This window comes from Raphanus sativus, chromosome 2 (genome assembly GCF_000801105.2).
Source record: "Raphanus sativus cultivar WK10039 chromosome 2, ASM80110v3, whole genome shotgun sequence".
NCBI classification, from domain to species: Eukaryota; Viridiplantae; Streptophyta; class Magnoliopsida; order Brassicales; family Brassicaceae; genus Raphanus; species Raphanus sativus.
In genome coordinates this window covers 14,250,039-14,273,362 of record NC_079512.1, presented here as the reverse complement: position 1 = coordinate 14,273,362, position 23,324 = coordinate 14,250,039, and the positions used below count along the sequence as shown (strand labels likewise).

The 23,324-nt window shown below is 35.8% G+C and overlaps 2 protein-coding genes and 1 non-coding gene across 3 annotated transcripts in view; 2 read left to right on the top strand and 1 right to left on the bottom strand.

The window, feature by feature from the left end:
• The window catches only part of LOC108835357 (histone deacetylase HDT1), a 58,947-nt gene that overhangs the window by 1,806 nt on the left and 33,817 nt on the right, over positions 1-23,324 (top strand). The gene's annotated exons all lie outside the window — the stretch shown is intronic.
• LOC108842041 (uncharacterized) lies at positions 5,225-7,489 on the bottom strand. The gene is made up of 3 exons (XR_008941570.1): positions 5,976-7,489; positions 5,703-5,816; positions 5,225-5,596 (listed from the first exon to the last, which is right to left on the bottom strand). It is a non-coding gene; the product is annotated as an uncharacterized LOC108842041 (transcript).
• Positions 17,869-21,536, top strand: LOC130508558 (uncharacterized). Its single transcript, XM_057004126.1, has 5 exons — positions 17,869-18,807; positions 19,201-19,497; positions 20,043-20,575; positions 20,644-20,737; positions 20,844-21,536. Exons 1-5 carry the CDS (start codon positions 17,968-17,970, stop codon positions 21,534-21,536), a joined length of 2,457 nt encoding a protein of 818 aa, XP_056860106.1. The 5' UTR covers positions 17,869-17,967.

Here is a 23,324-nt window from a genome sequence, read left to right as displayed (position 1 = left end):
TTTGGCTGTAGTCTTTTTGAAACCTTTCGGATTTGTATTTACCAGTTACCAATATCTTGCAGTATTCTTTCTTAGTTCCAAAGTTTTGCCCGTTCGACATTTCAATGAATTAATATGCGAATATTGAAATCCGAGATTTCGTTACAAAAAGAAAAAAGAAGGAAATCTGAGTTTTATAATCCTCACGCTTTATATGAACTTATATTTAGGGTCGGACTGGTTTTCTGCTCGCCTGTCTACCACCTGCAGATTGGTTTTCCGCACTGTCAGTAACTATTATTGTTTTTGTGTTAGTAAAAGTCGTTGGGGTTTTAAAATAATCATAGAAAAAAATATAGATCTGTCAAATTCTCTAAATTCTTTAAAATCTTTGTCAAATCGTCTAAATTCTCTAAAATCTTTAACATTTTTGGTTCCAACTAGCGTTTATGAATTGTAAACGATTATGGGTGGATAAATAAATATATAATTATTTTATAAAATACTTTCTAAAATACTTTAGAAAATATTTTAGAATTGTAAACAAAAATTTAAAAATGGAAATACTATAAATAAAAAATATACATATTTGATATCTTAATTTAAATTCATGGATAGTATCATAATTGAGAAATTATTAGAAAGACCACAAGTTAAATACTTGTTTTCAAAAATATCACCAATGAAAAAATATATTAACATTTGAGTTTAACCACGGGCGAATGCAGAAATATATTTTAGTGGGTGCATATTTGATAGAAAATAAAATAAATGACATGAGTGGATCAAACCTATATCACTAACGGGTGCACATTAGCACGAAAACCATCTATTCTAGCTGATTTATTATACATTTACATACTAAAATTTTTAATGTTGTAAATATTGTGGGTGCACGTGCACCCTTAGTCACTGCCCTGGCTCCACCACTGGGTTTAACCTTTAGTGATTATTGTTTAGGATTTAATATTAAGAGATTGAGATTGGATTTATAAATGTTTTATAAATATTTTTCAAAATAGTTTAGTGTTGTTTTATCACAAGTTTAGAGTATTTATGAAAATAATCATTCATTAATGGTAAATTTGAAAAGTGGTATCAAATTTGTGATATAATTGAAATTTTCCCCATCATAATTTGTTCTACAAAAACTTTAAACTAAGATTATTAATTATAATTTTTAGAAATTAATATATATATATATAATATATATATATATTATATATATATATATATATATATATATATATATATATATTCTTATATAAACGAAACAAAATATTCTTTTAAAAGTTTTAATATAAATTTTCAAATCAAATTTTATTAAAATTAGAACTTTCAACTAATTTTAAAATTTTAAAAATAAACATAATGTTATTATTAATCATTTTATATTAATAATTATTATAGTCTATCACGATAGTATGTTCTTTATATTTTATAATGTTATAATATGTTAATATTGGTAACTTATTATTAAACTGCTGAAGTATCTCATTATCAGCTAGTCACAAATTTTCGCAATGCCTCAGTTTCTAAATGTTGTACAAGTCGTACAAAATGCTTAAAAACTCTAGGAACCGTAACCACTCACATCGAGGCGAACAGTTTGTGAAACATCGTACAAAATGTAGTTTTTCTTCTGTTATTACCTCAATAGCTTTTTTGCAATCAGATTCCAAAATAACTTTCTTGTGTCCCTTATCCAACAATGTTGAATTGTCATGAGTAATGCCTTGGGCTTCCCTTTCAAAAGCAGTTTGAACTTTCCTTCATATCACTTGAACAACTTCTTTATATCTTCCATCTGTATCTCTTACAATGAATCCCACTCTTGCTTCCAGTCAGAGTTAATAAAACTTCCATCAACATTACATTTGATTCGTCCATCCGGTTGTCTTTTCTAGAGAATGTTAATTCGATTACCTGAATTTCTTCCGTGTTGGTGTTGTTCATTTTGTGGAATGTCTACATTCTGCCATTTTTTTCCATCCTCACGAGCATATTGAAAGGTTCTTCTCCAATGTATTTGTTTTTGTTGAAAAATCATAAGTATTTCTACTTTTCCAGATTCGTCATAGAATCCATATTGGCATATCCTATATATATGATAATCTAGGATATGTACAGCAGAGTAGACATGCTTGAATTTTTTCTTCAAATGAATGAGTAAAATTGTTGCTGATGTTATTTGATATCCCATAATCTCTCCATATCCTCTTTGCATATGGGCATTCAAAGAAAAATGTACTTCTCAGTTTGTTCCTCAATTCCACAACGCTTATAGATTGCATCTAGATTGATATGTCTTCTTTTTAAGTTAGCTCCAGTTGCCAGACACTGCGAACTTAACTTCCAAAAAGTGATATACTGGAAGCAAAAGAGTAGAGTCATGTGGTTAAGATCGGGTGATAAGAATACAAATTATTTTCATGCGATCACTAAGGCAAAACAAATTCGGAATACTCTTACAACAATTCAGGATGAAGATGTAGTAACTTGCAGAGGGAAAAGAGATATTTCTAATGTAGCAGAGAAATATTTTCGAAGGCTATATACATCTTCCCCTACGGATCAACGACTTCATGAGAGTATATTTCATGTGTTGAGAAACGTGTTACTGATGATATGAACCAGGATGTCATAAGCAGTGTAACAAAGGATGAAGTTCAAGATGCCGTCTTTGATATGAGTCCAAATAGAGCACCAGAACCTGATGGATTTTCAGCAGTCTTTTAACAGAAGTTTTGGGAGGATATAAAGGATGAACTAGTGCAAGAGGTAACATCGTTTTTGAAGGAGATGGATTGGATAGATTACATAACCATATAAACCTATATATGCCTTATTCCAAAGGTGTATCCACCAACTGGTATGGCTGAATTCAGACCCATTGCATTATGCAATGTCTCTTACAAAGTCTTCTCTAAGATTCTGGTTAATCGTTTGAAGCAACATCTAAGTCATATTATATCTGAAAATAGAAATGCATTCATCCTGGGCATGTGACACTACAAGAAATATGCTCATTGTTAGCGCGGTTTATATGCTATATTAGGGGTTTGATAGCATTTTCATAAATGCTATGTATACGGCAGCAATCATAGGTACCCTCTATACAATAGCGTTTTATCAGATGCTATGTAATGTATAGATACAATAGCAATAATTAAATGACGTTATTGATGTAGCTATAACACGACTTTTTCGTTACAAAATTGTATGTAACATACAATAACTGTTGATAATTCTTATATTAAATGTTCTAATAACATAATTATAACGCTATTTTGGTAATATATAATTTATCTATTATTGATTGAATGAAATTTAATTAATAACTAAAAATTAAATCGACCAAATATAATAAAAAATACTAATTGATAATTTAAATTAAATCAAAAATTAATTTATGATTAAAATTTAAAATTATATTTATTGATTTGATTCTGGTTTACAAGTAAATTCTTGTTTACAAAAATAACCCAGAATTAAAAAAGAAAAGTTAACCTAGAAAAAAAAACTAAACAGTTAAAGCTTCAAGCCACCGCCGCCTCTCTGGATCTCACTGATCTTCTTCTTCCTCAAAGAACTCCAACGTCGCTATCTTCCAGGCACACACTACTTCTGCTACCTCCCCCTCGACGCCCTTCTCAGCATTGTCCTCCGTTGTCATGCTCCGGTGCTCTTCTACCGTCCTCCTCCATATTCTATCTCTGTCAATCGTCATACCATGGGAAAGATGCTAGTAAAATGGAAAAAACTCAAGAACCTGCAAATAAAAGACAAGAAATTTAGTTGAAATCAGCTTCTTTGTTAAAGCTTAGAACTTTGGTGATTTCATGAACTTTTGATAGTTAAGAGGCCATCTAGCAAAACAAGAACATGGGCGCATTAGGACGAAACTACGTTCTATTGAACAAGGACAAGATAAGAACACAAAAACCACCTTCTATTGAACAACATAAATCAAATTAAAACTACAGAGAACGAGTGAAAGACAGAGAGTGCGAGAGATAGAGAGAGAGAGAGGTGAACGGTGGTGGGGTGAAGATGGAACTGAGAAGCGGCAGAGAAACTCATCAGGCGCAGAGCTTCATCTCGGCACATTCAAAACGGCTTGTCTCTGGGCTTCGTCGTCAGGCAGAAGAACTTCTCGAGAGGCAGAACTTGGCGTCACTCTAGCTTTGTCATCAGGTTCAGGAGGAGGCATAGGCTTGTCTTAGATACAGTGGCTTCACGAGAGAGATAGAGAGAGAGAGAGAATTCAATAGATAGAAGAGGAAACAGAAGAGTCGAGGGAGAGAGAGAGAGAGAAAGAAGCACATATCGGATAAATCTGGGCCATTGATTAAAACTAATCAATGGTCTATATTGGCAATCCACACACTCTAAGTTCTAGCCAATAAGAAAATAGATGATAGATGACAGATTACTAATTAATAATTATTCTATTCTAGTTTTTCTCTTTTGTCGGCTTATTCTTATTGTAGTTTCTTTTCTTTCTTCACAACTATGAGTAAAAATAAAGTGTATAACATTTTTAAGTTTTTTTTTGTCAACATATAACATTTTTAAGTTTGACATTAAATTTTAGTATTATAGATTAGTTTTTTTTAATATACATAGTCGATGTTACACAAGAGTTAGTGAGTCTATGGTTTAGATTTAAGATGTACGATTGGATTTTGAGAAAATTTAATATTTGAAGTTAAGTAATTAAAAAAAGTTAAGAGTTATAACATTTTAGTTAGAGTTTATGGTCTATGATTAATTTGAGGTATGGTATAAATAGTCTATAGTTTAAGTTTTAGATTTATAGTTTATAGTTTAGGGTTTAGGGTTTAGATTTTATAATTAAAGTTTGAAAAATATGAAAACTTATATTTTTAAAAGAAATATACTTTTGTTTTAGTAATAAATTTCTACAAATGTTCATTTTGAAAATTGTTGTAAGTGTTGGATGTTGACATTTAGGGCATGCTTAGGGTTTAGAATTTGAGGTAAAAAAATGTTTTTTTTTTTCTAATTAATTATTAGTGTTAGATTTGTATTTTCTCATATTATTTTTGTGTTATCTTTGGATTTTATTATATAATATTAAAACTAAGGGTTTAGAGTATGATTATAACTAGTATTATATATATATGTTTTCGGATACTTATTTTGTAGAATTTATGTTGATATGATTTTTCTGAAATTTTAAAGTGTGTATACTTTTAATGTTAGAGTTAAAACTATAAGTAATATGAATTGGTTGACTTGACAATTTTGGCTACTTGTCTTAATATTCATATTCAGTATTATCTTCACACAAAGCTCAAGTTCAGTATACGAAAAGAAAAACACACCAACAACCCTATCAACCCAATAAAAAGTAACAAAGGCAGACCCTCTTGGCCTCTGCGTGTTGTGATCATACAATACGACAACATCAGCAATTGTACCAAACTGATCAAAGCATTCTTGAACTCCGCCTCTGTAATGTTAGACAGTAAACTACCTACAAGGATCTTCTTTGTCATGTTTCCACCACCGCCACAATCAAGAGGTAACATAAGGTGTACAGGACAGTCAAAGTAATTCTCTTGTGGGGCAGTTGAAAATATGATCTGGCCTGCAGAATGAAAACGAATCAAGATCTCTTTCTCAAAGGCTGAACACTGAAACAATATAGTATCTCAGATTAGAGAAGGATAAGAAGAAAATAGCTAAAAAAAAACCTTGTCGAAGAAGCTTAAGTAGTCCACAGTCTCAACATCGCCTATTTTCAGAACACCATCACCAAGAACCATGATGGTCACAGTTGCTATACCATCACCACCTCCATTCCAACACTACACATCAAAAAAGCTAACTTCAGAATCTTAACAAAAAGAACACTTTAAAGTGTTACCCTTTTCTCCTTCTTTTGAACACCAAAACGAAACCCACTTCATGATATCAACAAATTTCGAGAACAGAGGATTGATAAACACACAATCAAAGATGCTAACCTCGCCGATATTAGGACATTGAGCTTCCTCACAAAAAGTGTTTGAGCTTGAGACGAGTCAACGACTCCTTCACCTCCTGAAACATCTCGCCCTGTTGTGCCTTTTGTCTCAGCCAAGCAGGTTTCTTCGCGTTCGTATCTCTTCCTCTTCCCATCAAGACCTCACCCTCCGTCAAAAAGCCTCCTCCGCCGCCTCCACTCCTCTCTCGCATCCGACAAGCGTCTCGATCCCAAGCTCGAGAAAAGGGGAAACACATAGATGAGACTCGAGGACAGAGACGATGATATGAGAATGGCCATCTACCAAGAAGGATAAGAACAGTTATTAAAATCAGTCTCAATCGAAGAACCCTATCCGTTCAACGACTTCTGGTAATCCTCCTCTTATCAGTCTCGTTGTTCTGTGGCCCAGGAGAAGATGAGAAAGATAGTACCGATGTGCTCGGATCGACGGGGGAGCCAGTGGTAGAAACAGACGAGCAAGCCGGAGATGGCAACGGAGAAGGTTTAGAGACGAGTTTCGGATCAACAAAAAGAGAGAAATAACAACTTTTTTTTTTGTAACATCATGGAATTTTTTTTTTTTTTTTTGTCAACTAATTTTCATTAAAACAGCCCAAAGGACGTGTTTACATAGATCAGGCTTTTAGCTATAGAGGTCCAATAGCAAAATAAAAAATTACAACATTATGCTCTTAGACCGACAATTACTCAAGACACGTGTTTAGTTTCTATTATCTTAGTGACACGTATGTCGGACACGCGGCTTCCATATTCAAGTTGGAAACGCCGGTACCGCTCCGCCACTAATCCTTCGTTGCTCCTCCGTCCTGAGATACTATGGTGTCGATCCGTTTTAGATTTGGCACCTCGTTTCACCCAATCTGAGAGCACTTTCCACTTTAACCGCAACCTCCTGAGCAAATAAACTTTCTCTCACCGTTGATTAAGACCAGGGAAGTTTCAGTTCGCTTGAAGAGAGAACATTTGTTGGACCGCTATAGCGCCAACTCTTCTTGATCTCCTTCGAAGTGACTGCAAAAATCCATCAAACTCAACCAATTCCCTACAAGAGATGCTATCCTTTAATGCCATAAGAGGCTAAATTACCAAGGAAGACTGATTCTCTTGAGAATTGTTTGAAGTGAAACAGTAAAAAAAGAAATCCGATCAATTGGTCATCGGGATTCATATAAGCTTCAGTGGAAATTGATTTAAAACGTTCTTCATCGAAGATAAAAGAGTTTGATTGAAAATAAGCTTCGATGAAGAAACAACTACAACCTAACAAAATACATCACCAAAGTGAAAGCTTAAGATCCGCAACGGAAAAAGATATCGGCTAACCCGAAGAAAGGACTTTTTATTACAACAAAAACAAAAGGAATAAAAAGGGGTGGCGACCGGTGGCGTAAAAGCACACCGGCCACCGAACACAAATTCAGATTTGGAAACCTAGTGAGATGGTAGAGAGTTTAGAGAGAGAAAGCTCTTTGTAACATCATGGAATAAAATTTATTTTTTCTTAATATGTGACGACACTTAGTAAAAAAAAAAGAAAACCAAATTTTTTCCCTCTACATCTCAATTGCATTACATAGATTAGGCTCCAAATCCCCTTTTAGTTTCCCGCTTAGTGAAAATACGGCTTAGCCTTAATCTAATGCTATAATAGATCACCTCACTTTAGAATACCCTCTACAATAACACTCGGTGAAAACGCGCTTTCGTCTTCTGCTATCAATGTCCATATTTTTTGTAGTGTGATATCTGATAATATTATCATAGCACATGAGATTTTTCATAGTCTTAAATCTCTGAAACGACAAGCTATGTCATACATGGCAGTGAAAACATATATTACAAAGGCCTATGACAGACTTGAGTGGCATTTTTTGGAGACTATAATGTACCATATGGGATTTGACACTCGCTGGATCAAATGGATTATGAACTGTATTTCTACAATGACTTTCTCAGTGATTATCAATGGTATACCGGAAGGAAAAATAACTCCAGAAGGGGGAATCAAACAGTGAGATCCTTTGTCTCTCTAACTCTTTATATTATGTGCAGAGGTTCTGTCTCACATGATGAATGAAGCTACGGAGAATCGATCACGTCTAGGCGTTAAGATTGCTGTACGGACTCCTCCAGTGAACCACTTGTTATTTGCAGATGATTTGCTGTTCATCTCATCGGCAAACATAAAGGCTGCTAAGAAACTGAAGAGAATATTTGCGGAATATGAAAGTATAACTGGGCAAGCAATCAATCTGAGTAAATCCTCAATAATATTTGGTTCTAAAGTTCGTCCAGGAGTGAAAATCAGATGAGGAATGCATTGGGAATACATAATGAGGGTGGTAATGGCAAATATTTGGGACTTCCAGAACCGTTTGGTGCAAAGAAAAGTGAGATGTTTGATTTTATCATTGAAAGGGTAAAAGCTGTTACACAAGGATGGAAACAGAAGCATCTTTCTTTGGGAGGGAAGGAGACTCTACTCAAAGTAGTAGCTCAAGCTATATATGCCCATCTATGAGTGTTTTGAGATTACCTAAAAAAGTTTGTTAGGTGATAAATGGTACTTTGACTAGTTCTGGTGGAGTAATGGTGATCGAAAAGGTTGCACTGGTATATGTGGAAGGGAATCTGTGTTCCAAAACGTGAAGGTGGTCTTGGTTTTAAGGATCTTGAGATTTTTAACCAAGTATTTTTGGAAAAGCAGGTTTGGCAAATTCTACAGAATTCATAGTGTCTCATGGCTAGAATACTCCAACCTCATTATTTCCCAGATTGTTGTAGACTTGAGGCGGGTCCAAAGAGTAAATCTTCTCATGGATGGAAATCATTTATATATGCTAAGGAATTGATCAAAACAGGAATGAGGTATGTTATTGGAGATGGTACAATCATTAATATTTGGACAGATCATTGGATACCTGATCATCCTCCTAGACCGGCAAGAGCTTTAAATAATTTTTATTCTACAAGTCGAATTAGTGAGCTGTTACTTCCAGATAAAAGGGATTGGGATGAAGCTAAACTTCGAGAGTTGATTGTTGCTGAAAATGTCGAAAGGATATAAAAGATTAAGGTTAGCTCTATAGCAAAACAAGACCTTTTAGGATGGCATTACAATGAAGATGGAATCTATACTGTAAAATTTGGATATTGGTTGGCAACCCATAGACCAGATGCTCATCCTCTTAACCCAACTTATGGTGACCCAGAGATAAAGCAGAAAATATGGAAGACTAAAGCACAATTTAAATGGACATATTATAAATAAAATTTTATACACATTTTATATTTTAATTTAAACTAGATTTTTATCTGCGCGCCCGCGCGAATATTTCTTTTAAAACTTATTCAGATATATATATATATATATATACACACATTGTATATGGATATTATTATATTACAATGGAAATCGAATATTTTATTTGTTTCTTGTTATTCTATTTTATAACTTTTTGTATACAATTTATTTTTATACTGCAGATAAAATGATAAATAATGCAATAGTTAAAAAAATTATATATATATATATATATATTGTGTGTGTGTTTTTTGTTTCTATATTATATTGCAAACTGATATATTTAATTAAAAACATTATTATGTTATTATATAATACATAAAAAGACTACTTATTTTTGGACAGAAGAAAATTCATAAATGTTTCAATATTATAAAAATATTTTATTTTGATGATATATCTTACGCAAATATATTGAATTTTTTTCGTGGGGAAATTGACTATGTATGTATTAAATTTGTTGAATGGAATATTATTTTAATATATATATATATATATATATATATATATATATATACTTTGTTAGACTATAAAAACGATTTTTTCAAAATACTTTGATGATATATATAAAGCTTTGATTGAAAAAATATCTATCTTATTAAAACAGAAGTACACATATAGAATACCCCTTAGTTTTCAGTATTATTTACAATTGCATGCCACTGAGAATTAAATTGAATTTCCTATTTTAATGCTTGTCTTTTTCAGTTATATTAATGTGTTTCTTTTTATTTCCTATTTTAATACTTGTCTTTTTCAGTTAGATTAATGTGTTTTTTTATTTCCTATTTTAATGTTTGTCTTTTTAGTTAGATTAATGTATTTTGTTTTTTATTCTTCAACAATTAATGATATTTTAAAGTTATCTTTTTGTCAACTTAAAATTGTCTAAATTATTTGAAAATATAAAAAATAGTCAAAAGTAAACATATAAAGTAGATAAACAATAATCAAACACCAAAAATATTTAAAATATATATTTATTCTCCATCCAAATATTGAAGTTCAACCTGTTTTTTAATTTTTAATTTAGGTATTTTGGCTTACATTACTCAAATTTATATGTTTTGAGAAATTTAAAGTATATATAATTTTTGAAAATTTTAAAATAATTCAAACGGGTTATCGTATCCGAACCGAACCCGCAAATACCCAATCAAATCGAAACCAAAATTTATAAATATTTGAATGTTGCTGAAATCTTTAAACTCGGAAATCTCAAACCCAAATAGATTTTAACCTAATCAGTGAGTATCCAAATATACATCCCTGGCGTAGTCAATTTAAAACGATCAAATATTACAAATACATTATTTAGTATAAATAAATAAAAACTAAAACAAAAAATTAATATCCGTGCGGTCGCACGGGTCAAGATCTAATATATCTTATTAAAACAGAATTACACATATAGATACCCCTTAGTTTTCACTGTTATATACAATTATATGCCACTGAGAATTAAATTGAATTTTCTATTTTAATGCTTGTCTTTTTCAGTTATATTAATGTGTTTCTTTTGTTTCCTATTTTAATGCTTGTCTTTTTCAGTTAGATTAATGTGTTTTTTTCTTTCCTATTTTAATGTTTGTCTTTTTAGTTAGATTAATGTATTTTATTTTTTATTCTTCAACAATTAATGATATTTTAAAGTTGTTATTTTTTTGTAAACTTAAAGTTGTCTAAACTATTTGAAAATATAAAAATAGTCAAAACTAAACATATAAAGTAGATAAATAATAATCAAACGCCAAAAATATTTAAACTATATATTTATTATTCATCCAAATATTGAAGTTCAACCTGTTTTTAATTTTCAATTTAGATACTTTGGCTTATATTACTCAAATTTATATGTTTTGAGAAATTTAAAGTATATATAAATTTTGAAAATTTTAAAATAATTCAAAGGGATTATTGGTATTCAAACCGAACCCGCAAATATCCGAATCAAACCGAAACCAAAATTTATAAATATTTGAATGTTGCTGAAATTTTTAAACTCGGGAATTTCAAACCCAAATAGATTTTAACCGAATCAGTGGGTATCCAAATACACATCTCTAATGTAGTCAATGTAAAACGATCAAGTATTACAAATACATCATTTAATATAAATAAATAAAAACTAAAACAGAAAATTAATACTCGTGCGGTCGCACGGGTCAAGATCTAGTTGACAATTAAATGGGTGATTGAACACTGGAGGGTACCAAATTTTTTGCCTGATCAACACGTAACAATATAAATATCGGAAACAATGTCGTAATTTGCCATGTTGAGTTTCAAGCAGACATTTGAAGTTTTCCATATATGGTTTACTTTATGATAGAGAAAATTCTTTTCCTTTCACCTTTTGTCACAATAAAAAGTCAAGAGGGTTTTCTCACTGATGAAAAAGATATGATGATATGAAAGTAGATCCCTTCTTTTTATAAATCAAAATCTCTTTATATAAATCCAAACTAAAGGTTTTAATAGAATCAGAACGTCAAATGTTTATATAGATCGAAAATTTAGTTTTTCGTCCCCTCTATTGACTATTGTTATATCTTTGCTTCTTTCTTCTCCTAGCCATCAATGGCGTTCACACCACAACCTAATGCCTGCGGCTATGAAAACTTCTCCCCAAACACAATCTACGACCAAAATGTAACATCCCACTTTCTGGCCCGATTTTTTTTAAGGGAGACGGGCTTCTCTACGGCCCATTTGACAAAAACCTAAAGTTTCTCTTCTCTTTCTTATAAATAGACAATTTCCTACTTTTTTGTCACATCACAAACCTTGCAGCGGAACCCTGCAAAGATTTCCGGAGACTGGAAGCCTTAGCCGTCAAGCTCTTTCCCTGCGACACCTCTCTCCTCTCTCCCTCTCCCGTGCGTGTCTCTCTCCCTCCTCCTCGGCGCCCTCTCTCTCTTTCTCTTTGCCGGCGTCGGACTGGTGGTGGTTGATATACGATGGATTTCATCCATTTTCTACCATGATATAATAGTATTTTTATTATATAACTAATGTGTTTTCTAGCCTGGTAGGTATGTTTTCAGGTTCAGGAGCGTTTCTTGATAAATTGATGCTTTTGGAGCATTTTGGAGTACAAGAGATAATATACCCGAGTTGACCATTCAAGACCAAGTCGGAAGTCAACATTGTGATAAGAATCAGTCGATACTCATCCAGAGTTGTCGATCGATGTAGCTGAAAAGATCTGCGTACTAGAAGATTATAATCGATCGATACACATATAGTGTTGTGGATCGATATCGAGGACGAAATGGTTTAGCCGACTACTTCACCAAGATTTCACCAAATTTTGAGATTGCCCCTGACTAGTTTTTAACCTAACAGAAATGCTTAAATATTCATGTTAAGTGTTTTTGACGGCAATCAAGCTTTTGGCAGCAAACCTTTGTAACCAAAGAGAAAAGCAGAGAGTGTGAGAGAAAGCTAGAGTATTATATGTTTTGAGAGATTGGATAGATCATTGAGAGATTTGTGATTGAACTCCATTTGTTTTCTATTCTCTATCTAATGCAATTCTTTTACCTATCTTGTGTTATGAATTGCTTAGTTATGTCTGAGTAGTCTACTTGTTAGATCTAGGGTTTAAATAGATTTGTGGGATTAGCCCAAAATATAATTGCTAAGTTGTGATATTCATAAAATAGATTGCACCCTATGCTTGTTCTAGAGTAGCTAACTAGAGCATAGATCACTAGGATCCTTATATCTTGAATTATCTGTTTGAACTAGTTGTCTCCTTGGAGAAGAGCTAACCACCCTCCTTGAGACCTAGTATTCATTATCGGCTCGCGCCTAGGCATTTCTAGAAGCCGTCGATCGATATCCCAACTGGACAATCGATCGGCGCTGCGAAAGGTGTATCGCTCGATATCTCTATTGGATATCGATCGACTTTTTTTCTGGTCAACAGACGACAGTTGAGATCAGAGATCTAGATTATTTAACCAGTGAGATATCACTGAGTGTTAAGTGGCTGAGTTCTTTAGTATCATGCAAGCAACTTGTTAGGCATTTATAGATATTATAATCTCCATTCCTGAATAAAAGTCCTAAGTCTAGCACTCTTCATTATCATTTAAACAACCATCATATTGTTAATTAGATCAACTACCTTGCTTATTTAAGGATTTGTCATTTACATTTCATCATAAAAACCAACCTCACCTAGGATTGATTAATTGATTAGATTTAATTGGTTCCCTAGCTCCTCGTGATTCGGTCCCTAAGTACTACAGCTGAACCTCTTATTTGAGAGAGTAAGCTCTATATGGTAATTTGAGCAGTATCAGTGGTGGTGGTGGTGGTGGTTGTAGCCGATCAGTGGTGGTGGTGGTTCAGATCTTGTTTTCTCTTATCTCTTGTTTCTAGATCCAGATCCAGATCTGGGCTAAGGTGAGGTGTCTTGAACCCATCTTACTCTCAGGATCTCTATACTACCTTATGTTGGATCTAGGTCTGATTAGACCCTGTTTGAAAGTTAGGGTGTTAGATCAATGATTATTGCTAGGGTGATAGATGAATGAATCATGTTGCATAAGATCACTCACACTGCTTAAATGGGACATTAATGGACTGCCTTGTGTTGATGTGGTTAATGATTAATGATGAATGATTGTGTGATTGATCATGTGTCCCATGTGATGATTGATGCGTGAGAGCTAGGGTGATAGTATATCAATTGGTATCTAAGGTGATAGAGTTACAACTGAGACGTGATTAATGACTGTATGTCATAGAGATTTCATTTGGTATCATTGCTATATGAAGTGTATGTATGAGACACCGATAACGGGTGGCGTCTAGTGTATGAGTAAGAGTCTAAGTGTGAAAGTATGGGTTAAAGTGAAAGTGAATGAGTAAAGTAGAAGTGAATGAGAATGAGAATGGTAATGACGAAGGATAGGTTGTTGAGTCAAGAGACTGTGTAGAAATGTGACCGAGTGCCGGTTTGGCGATTGCCGGTTTGGAGAGTGCTGGTTTGGCGATTGCCGGTTTGGCGATTGCCGGTTTGGCGAGTGCCGGTTTGGCGGGGAATGGTGAAGCCGTTGAAGACCATGGGGTGTTCATGCGGTCGGATTGAGCACTCATGGATTAGAGAGTCTAGGGAATATTGTTAGATGCTTGTTAGGTGATATTAACTTATGGAGTCGGTCGAATCTATTATTGATGTGTGGCAATGATTGAGTTCATTGTGTTAATTGGTCGTTAGGTTGTTAGAAATGCTTATAACTGTTGATGACTAGAAATGAATATTGTTATGAAATGACTTATGTTGCATTGATTGATTGTAGTGGTTAGTCAGTCCTGGTTCCCGCATAGAGTAGTGTAGAATGTCTTGCCGGCATGCTGGTCTATAGTCACTTCACTGAGTAACTCAATACTCAGACCTTTCTTTTCCATTTCCCTGTGCGCATGATTGTAATTAGAAATGTATGGATACGAGTGGATTGGAATTTCAAAGAAAGTAATGCGTCCGTCGACTCTTGGGACCAGTAACGAATACGGCGGGCTGCCTATAAAAGTATACGCGTGTCTATAACTCCCTTTCGGTAATCCCGATCGGACACCGGAATATAGGAATGTTACACAAAACCTCGAACTCTTTTGCCTTTTCTTGCTTCAAAGGTTATCACATAAGGCAGTTTTACAATGCTTCGCTTGGCTGAGTATACGCTCTTTCCCTTTGCCGAAAATACTACGAAATTCAAGATTGTAGGCGCTGCATCGATAGACCAAGTAGGAATCTCTTAACACAATGTCAAGGTATTTAGAGATTTTTTTATACTTTTGTAAAAGCTGATATTTGCAAAACTAATCAAGCATATAATAGTTTCATCTTTTGCTTCTTCCATATGTGTTTCAATTTGTTCAGCATACTCTTTCCCCCACAAACAACACGCCATTCGTGACCACTGAAGACAATCTTATTGAGAAAACAGCAAAATATTTAGTTAACCTGAACAGAATCAATGTGCAAACTACAGATCACTGGCAAAATTGCTTACTTTGTATCACGTAAAACGGAGTTGAACCTTCTTCCTGTCTTTCTCTTCAACTTGAACAGTAGCTATTGCTCCAAGATCAATAACTTGTCCAAATACGTCTAGATAAATAAGAAAAAAATAGATTTTGATCCGAACTTTGAAAGTGCGGGATAACATTTTGGTTAAATTTTCCATTTTAAAAGTTAGGGATGGGCGTTCGGCTACCCATTCAGATTCGGTTCGGGTCTATTCAGATTTTCGGGGTCAAAGATTTAAGTCCATTCGAGTATTTTTAAATCTCAGTTCGATTTTGGTTCAGATCTTTGCCGTTCGGAATATACCATTTTTTTAAAAAATTCATTATATACTTTAAATTTCTCAAAATCTATAAAATAATAATAAATTACATATAAATTTGAATAAAATATGTCAAAATATCTAAACTTAACATTTAAATTGATTTGGTTTGTATATTTAGATAGCGAATCAATAGTAATTTTAAGTATTTTTGGTTCTTTGAGTATACTTTAGTTATTTTAGACATTTACTTTGACAATTTAGATATATTTTCAAGTATTTTGGATAACTTAAAAGCATTTTATATATTTTGAATGTTTTAATATACATTAAATCTAAAAATAGTCGATATGTTTAGGTATATAAATCTACTTTGGATATATTCAGGTATCTGAAATACTTCGGCCCGGATCGGGTTCGGTTTTGGTTCTTTAAATACCAAAATTTTGAACCCGTTCGGATATCTAATCAATTTTGGTTATCTAATCAATTTCGGTTCGGATTCGATACTACTTTATCAGATTTAGTTCGGTTTAGTATAACATATATTTTATATGAAATAGACAATTTGTTTTTTGTGTATATGTGTAGTAATTGTTCTATAAATTTGGATTATCGTTAGTAAGGTATAAATGTAATAGAATATAATCTAATGCTAACTTAATATATATATATTCAGAATAAGAAGTTTTGAGAGCAATGAAATATTATTATTTTGTTAAAGTTAAAAAACTTGTTTTATAATTTTTTGGTTTCATGTTTTAGATACAATTAAAAAATTTAGTTAACAAAATTAACAAAAAAATTTAGGGAGAATTACCAATTGTGACTTAAAATTTGGAGTCAAACCCAAAAGAATACCCCAACTTGGGTCAAAGGCAAAAGTAACTTAAAAGGCTATTGAAATTACAACTATCTCCTTGTGAACAAACAAAAAAACGGATTTTTTTTAACGTTTCTACCCCTCGCAAGTCGTCTGTTTAGACGACTTGAAAATAAGTCGTCCAGACGACTTAACTTAAAGTCGTCTGGACAGTTATTCTTAAACATAATTTAAAAATTTTGTAAAAAATATTTTGATAAGTGAAAAATTGAAATTATGTAATTAACATATGTCTTAAGAGATATAAATTAATATATAACAAATTTCAATTGTTTTCAGCCCAGATGAGTGAAAGTAGTGAGTCATGATATTCTTTAGTTTATGTTTCATCAACATATGTTGTAGTATTGTATGTGTTCTTAGGGTTAGATTTTGGAAAGCATTAAAACCGTTTTTGAAAATTTTTAAAATTACCTAAGCGTGTTCATTTCTGTGTATAGTAAACACTATTGAAGTATAATTTGATTTTATAACGTGATTAGTAAGTTAATTTAGTCATTTTAGTTTAGGGGTTCATTTTAGGGTCTGGGACGACTTAATATTTAGTCTTCTGTGCCCAGACGACTAAATATTAGGTCGTCTGATGTACATTATCAGCCAGAATAAGTCGTCTAAACCGGACCAAACCTTAAAGTTTACCAATGTACTTTTAAAGCTAACCGGATTATTTACCCAATATATAAGGTGATTTTTTTTTTCATTTTCCGCGAAATTCAGAAACCCTAACAGTTCTCTCTCACCGGCGATATCAAAGGCGATTCGAATTCCCACTATTTCCGAACAACCATCGTTCTCAACGTCGGCTATCTATCTCACTTCATTCTCACCGTTGTCGCCGCAGCTTCTTCTAACCCTAGCGCCGCCGATTCCTCTAAACCCTAGCGCTCCCGCTTCTACTATTTCCGAACAAACCGTCGCCCTCGCCACCGTGCTCACCAACGTTCTCACCACCGCTTCCTCTAAACACTAGCTAGCACCGCCGCTTCTTCTAAACCCTAGCGCCGCCGCTTCTTCTCTGTAAACCGTAGCGTCGTTTCTCTGTAAACCCTAACGCCGGTAAGTCATCAAACTTGAGGAAAAGATGAACATAAAACGTTGTCTCTTTCAATTTACTCATTCTCACCGTTTCACGTTTATTTTTTCAGATTTATAACCACAATGACGAGTACTCCAACTCCTTCTGCGACTAATCAGGTCCGCTTGAAATTTTTCTACTGGAAGACTTGTAAGTAAGTCGTCTGGAAAGTCTTCTAACTGGACGACTTAGTAGACGACTTAAATATAAGTCGTCCATTTGGAAGACTTTCCAGACGACTTAAATATAAGTCGTCAACTAAGTCGTACAGTTGGACGACTTTCCAGACGACTTATATTAAAGTCGTCTACTAAGTCGTCTGGAGTAACAATTAAGGCGTGATTGATTTAGCTTGTGTTCTGACTTCTATTGTTGTCTTTGATTATTTTGCAGACAAAAAGGATGGATATTGCAGAACTCCCCCGTAGGTTATACACATTAGGGGAAGAGCCAGAACCCCACAATAGCATTTCGTATCATACGGATAACAAGAAGTTGCATACTGCTCTTAGGGAAGCTCTCACTGATGCTGAATTTGAAGAGCTCAAGGAGTCGAGATTGGGAGTTTTCATCAAGTTCAAGGAGCATGGATTTGGTTGGGCTTCAAGGCTGGTTCACTACTTGCTCTGTTTAAAGGTGGACATTAAGAAGAAGTACGAGATGTGGTGTCTCGTTGGTCCAGAACCTGCGAGGTTTTCACTGTTAGAGTTTGAAAACATCACTAGTCTAAACTGCGAGTACATCGAGGACCTTGAGACACCAGAATGTGAAGTTACCCCAGAGATGGTTTCTTTCTGGGGGATGATGGGAGTTCATCTGGAAGCTGGGCCAACTACTGATCAGATAATAGCAACACTGAAGAGATGCGGGGATTGGTCCAGGGAAGATCGCAAGCGACTCGCGTACCTTTCCATCTTCACTGGATTCATTGAAGGGAGAAAGTTTTCAACCGCTACACGAGCTACTCTGGCAAGGCTAGTGATGGATTTAGAACGGTTTGAGAATTATCCATGGGGGAGAGTCGCGTTTAAGGTGCTGATGGACTCTTTGTGGAACAAAGATATTACTGGCTGTTACACCGTGGATGGGTTTATACAAGTTCTTCAGGTCTGGGCGTACACAGCTATTCCGGGATTGGGTGCTAGTATTGGTAGTCCCAGAGCAAACAGTCCGTCTCCACCGATTCTGGCTTACGAGGGCAGCAGAGGCCGCAGATTCATGAAAGCTGCTATCTTGAGTCAGGTACCTTTCCATCTTCACTTAATTAAGTTGTCTGGAAAGTCTTCCAGCTGGACGACTTAGTAGACGACTTATTATAAGTCGTCTGGAAGGTCTTCCAGCGTGACGACTTAGTAGACGACTTATAATAAGTCGTCTGGAAAGTCTTCCAGCTGGACGACTTAGTAGACGACTTATTATAAGTCGTCTGGAAGGTCTTCCAGCTGGACGACTTAGTAGACGACTTATAATAAGTCGTCTGGAAGGTCGTCCAGCTGGACGACTTAGTAGACGACTTATAATAAGTCGTCTGGAAGGTCGTCCAGCTGGACGACTTAGTAGATGACTTATAATTAAGTCGTCTATTTAGTATTTTGTTTCAAATATCTAACTCGATTCTTCTTCTATTTACTGCAGACCCGCGTGATCAACTTTGTTGAGAAGGACATTAGTGAAATGTGGCCAAAATGGGACTCTGAGGTTGAGGACGTGCCCGCGGAGAACATCATTAAAGTCATGTATGATCGGAGACCGTGGAAGTGGACCATGGATTGCTGGGAAGTCACTGGTACAAAACCTAAGTTTGTGACTCCATCGAAAAGAGCCAAAGAGATGGTTGTGGTGGAGGTGGAGGAGGAGGAGGAAGACAATCAGAGACCTCGGAAGAAAGCTCGTAAAGAGGCTCCTAAAGAGGCTCCTAAAGAGGCTAGAGAAGAGGCTAGAGAAGAGGCTAGAGAAGAGGCTAGTTGGGTGACCAGAGAGGAGTTGGAAAATATGTTCAAGGACTTAAGAAGTGACTTAGGTGACATGATGAAAGATGGGTTTAAGAAGTGCATCAGGGAGATTAGGAAGCTGTCCGATAGATTAGAAGCTGTGGAGAAGAAGGTTGGTGTCACCAATCAGGCTACCCCTACACCTCTAACCAAACAGGCTACCCCTCAAGCCAAAGAAACCGGGGTTAGTAACAAACAGCCTACCCCTCAAGCCACAGAAACCGGGGTTAGTAACAAACAGACTACTCCTCAAAAGGATCAGCCTACACTTTAAACCAATCATCCTACTCCTCCCACCAGACAGCCTGCTCCTCAAAAGGCAAAGCCTACTCCTCAAAAGGGAAAGCCTACTCCTCAAACGAAACAGCCTGCTCCTCAAACGAAACAGCCTACTCCTCAAAAGGCAAAGCCTACTCCTCCTCAAAAGAAACAGCCTTCTCCTCAAAAGAAACAACCTTCTCCTCTGCCCAAAGAGGTTAGTATCAAATCCTCTCCCAACAAGAATTAAGTCGTCCAGGGTCTTCTAGTTGTCCAGACAACTTTTATTTAAGTCGTCCAGGGTCAACTAGTCGTCCAGACAACTTTTATTTAAGTCGTCCAGGGTTAACTTGTGTGCAACTTTTATTGCAGAGATTGTTGCCGGAGGATACAGCAGATGAGGCGATCTCGGTATATAAGATCTTGCCGGAGGATAAAGCAGATGGTGTCACCTCCAAAGAGATTGTTCCTCTCACTTCCACTGACCAACCGAGCTTCGCTTCCAACGATCAACAACCGAGCTTCGCTTCCACCGATCCAAGCATTCCAGTTTCAGAACCGAGCCTGGTTGTATTGGACAAAACAGCTCCCACTGCTTCTGTGCGTGCAAGGAGTGAACGAACGAAGAAACCTGCTCCCACGCAGATATCTCCTTATACGGCAGAGAGAAGGAAACTCCTTAGAGTGGGAAAGTATAATCCATTTCCCACACTAAACAGACCTAAGATGAAGGAGCTCACTGATTGGTTGAAAACTGATCCGTAAGTGATTGCTTTACCCATAATAGCTTGATTTAGTCTACCAAAACTGATTGCTTTTTAATTTGCAGTGATTATTTCACTAAGCAAGAGGAGAAACCACGTACATCACCAACTTGGTGGTATCAAAAACTCCGGACACCCAAAGCATGGCTGGAAGACGTAGTAAGTCTTCTGCTTATCTTTAAGTCGTCTGGTAACTTGTCTTTGTATAGATTTGTAAATATATAAGTCGTCTGGAAGGTTCTAACTTGTATTATTTTATATGCAGCATATAGATGCTTGGATGAATGTGCTGAGGCAGAGGTATCAGGAGAATCCACAAGCTTTCCGGAGCGAGCGAATGTGCTTCCTGGATCACAACCTTTCCCAGTCTTGGAGAGACCAGTATCTGTTCTTCAAAGCATCGGCACCTGATCACAAAGGTTTAGGAAGAATGCTACCTAGTGGGGCGGCGAGTTTGTATGACGGATCAATGCCTTCATTTTGCCAATCAAACAAGAAGTGGGGGGAGGACATTGATGATATCTATGCGCCAGTGAACTTGGACAACAAACATTGGGTTGCTATTTGGATATCGATCCCTAAGAGGCATATAGTCGTCTGGGACAGCATACCTTCATCTAGCATACCAGAAGCATGGGATGAGATAATGGAGCCTTTTCTCGAGATGATCCCTTATCTGCTTGTTGAGTGCGGAGACCAGAAGCATGGGTTGGAGCGATACACATATGAGAGACTGCTGAAAGATGTACCCACGGCAAACAATGGTGATTGTGGCGTGTACGCTGTAAAGTATATTGAATGTCATGCCCTTGGGGTCCCCTTTAGCCCTAAAGACTTTGCTAGGTCCAATGCGAAGACTATGAGGGATAATATGGCTGTGGTTATATGGACGGAGCTTGTTGATCAGCATTTGAAAGATAATGAGGATGGTGGTATGTTCGTGGGCATGTATGATTAAATACACAAATCTAACTTGTATAGATTTTCTAACTTGTGTATGGCTTTGAACTTGTCGTTGTATTTGTATTTGTATATTTGTGTATTTTTATTTGAACTTGTCGTTGTATAGATTTTCTAACTTGTGTATGATTTATTTGTGTATTTGAACTTGTCGCTGTATAGATTTTCTAACTTGTGTAAGGTTTTCCAGCTGGACGACTTACAAATAAGTCGTCTGGAAGGTTTTCCAGCTGGACGACTTACAAATAAGTCGTCTGGAAGGTTTTCCAGCTGGACGACTTACAAATAAGTCGTCTGGAAGGTTTTCCAGCTGGACGACTTACAAATAAGTCGTCTGGAAGGTTTGGACGACTTACAAATAAGGTAGTCTAAAAATAGTAGAAGGTAGTCTAAAAATAAAATACACTGGACGACTTCGTAAAAGGTCGTCTAAAAAAATACACTTGAAGGGATAGTAGAAGGTAGTCTAAAAATAAAATACACTGGACGACTTAGTAGAAGGTTATCTGGTAGACGAAACACTGGACGACTTAACAATTAGTCGTCTGGACGGGTAATCAAGACTGGACGACTTAAATTTAGGTCGTCTGGACAACTAGTCAACTGGTTGTGTACATTGTGGTTTCGTATGGCCAGTTTCCTTGCAGTTTGAGCATCTCCGTGCCCTATGCTTTTTCCTGGGTTTGTGTCCTCTCATCCTAGATAGCTCCAACCAAGATTGCCATCTTGATTTCTTCTGTCTCCCCAGACCACGCTTTACGTTTGGAGGAAAGCATTCTCGTTCCTCAATATGTTGTGACACGATAGGATATATATTCTCTGAGTATCCTGCATACAGATGATTCTTTGAGTAAAGTGGACATACAAGTGTGTCGATATGCACACCAGCATGTGTTCCAGCTGCTATAGCATGAGAGCAAGGTATTTTCTCCACTCCATAGACACCACAATCACACTTTACATGTTCCAAATCAACCACACAGTCAATTTTGCCACCTTTGACAAAGAAACACCATCCATCAATTGGTTCGACCGTCATCGTATCCGCTATCTCTGATCGAACAGCAAGCAAGTATTCAACACCCTGGCTATGTTCAGTTGGGAGACTCAAAGCATCTTGTCTCCTTTTCCAATACCATTTTCCTAACTTCTGCCTTATGAACTCCAGCAGGAACGGAATCGGAAATCCTCTTGCTCGCTTCAGTGCGGAATTAATAGATTCAGCGATGTTGCTTGTTTTTATGTTGAACCTGTTCCCCTTACAATAAACCCTTGACCATAGCCTGGCGTCGGCCTTCTCCAAATACGTTGCAAGTTCCGGGTTTGCACTCCGTATCTCAGCCATGTACCGGTCAAAATCGTAAACCGTGTGCGCATAAGCAGCCCCTTTCACCAAGTACATGAGATGTTTCCCTTTAAACTTTTTGAAAATGTTATCTTGAAGGTGATAATAACATATTCCTCGGGTTGCCCAAGGAAACACCTTCTCACATGCACTTTTAATGGCCGCGTGCCGGTCAGAGACTATCACCAGAGGCTTGTCATGAGATATACAACTAGCCAATTTTGTGAAAAACCATTCCCAAGAAGGTTCATCTTCAGCATCCACGATCCCAAAAGCCAATGGGAATATCTGAAAATTGCCATCTTGTGCGGCTGCAACTAACATAACACCTCCATAATTTCCACTTAGGTGAGTTCCATCCACCACAATGACCCTTCTCTGATACTTAAAACCTTTGATAGAAGCTCCAAAAGAGAGAAATAGATACTTAAATCTTTTCTT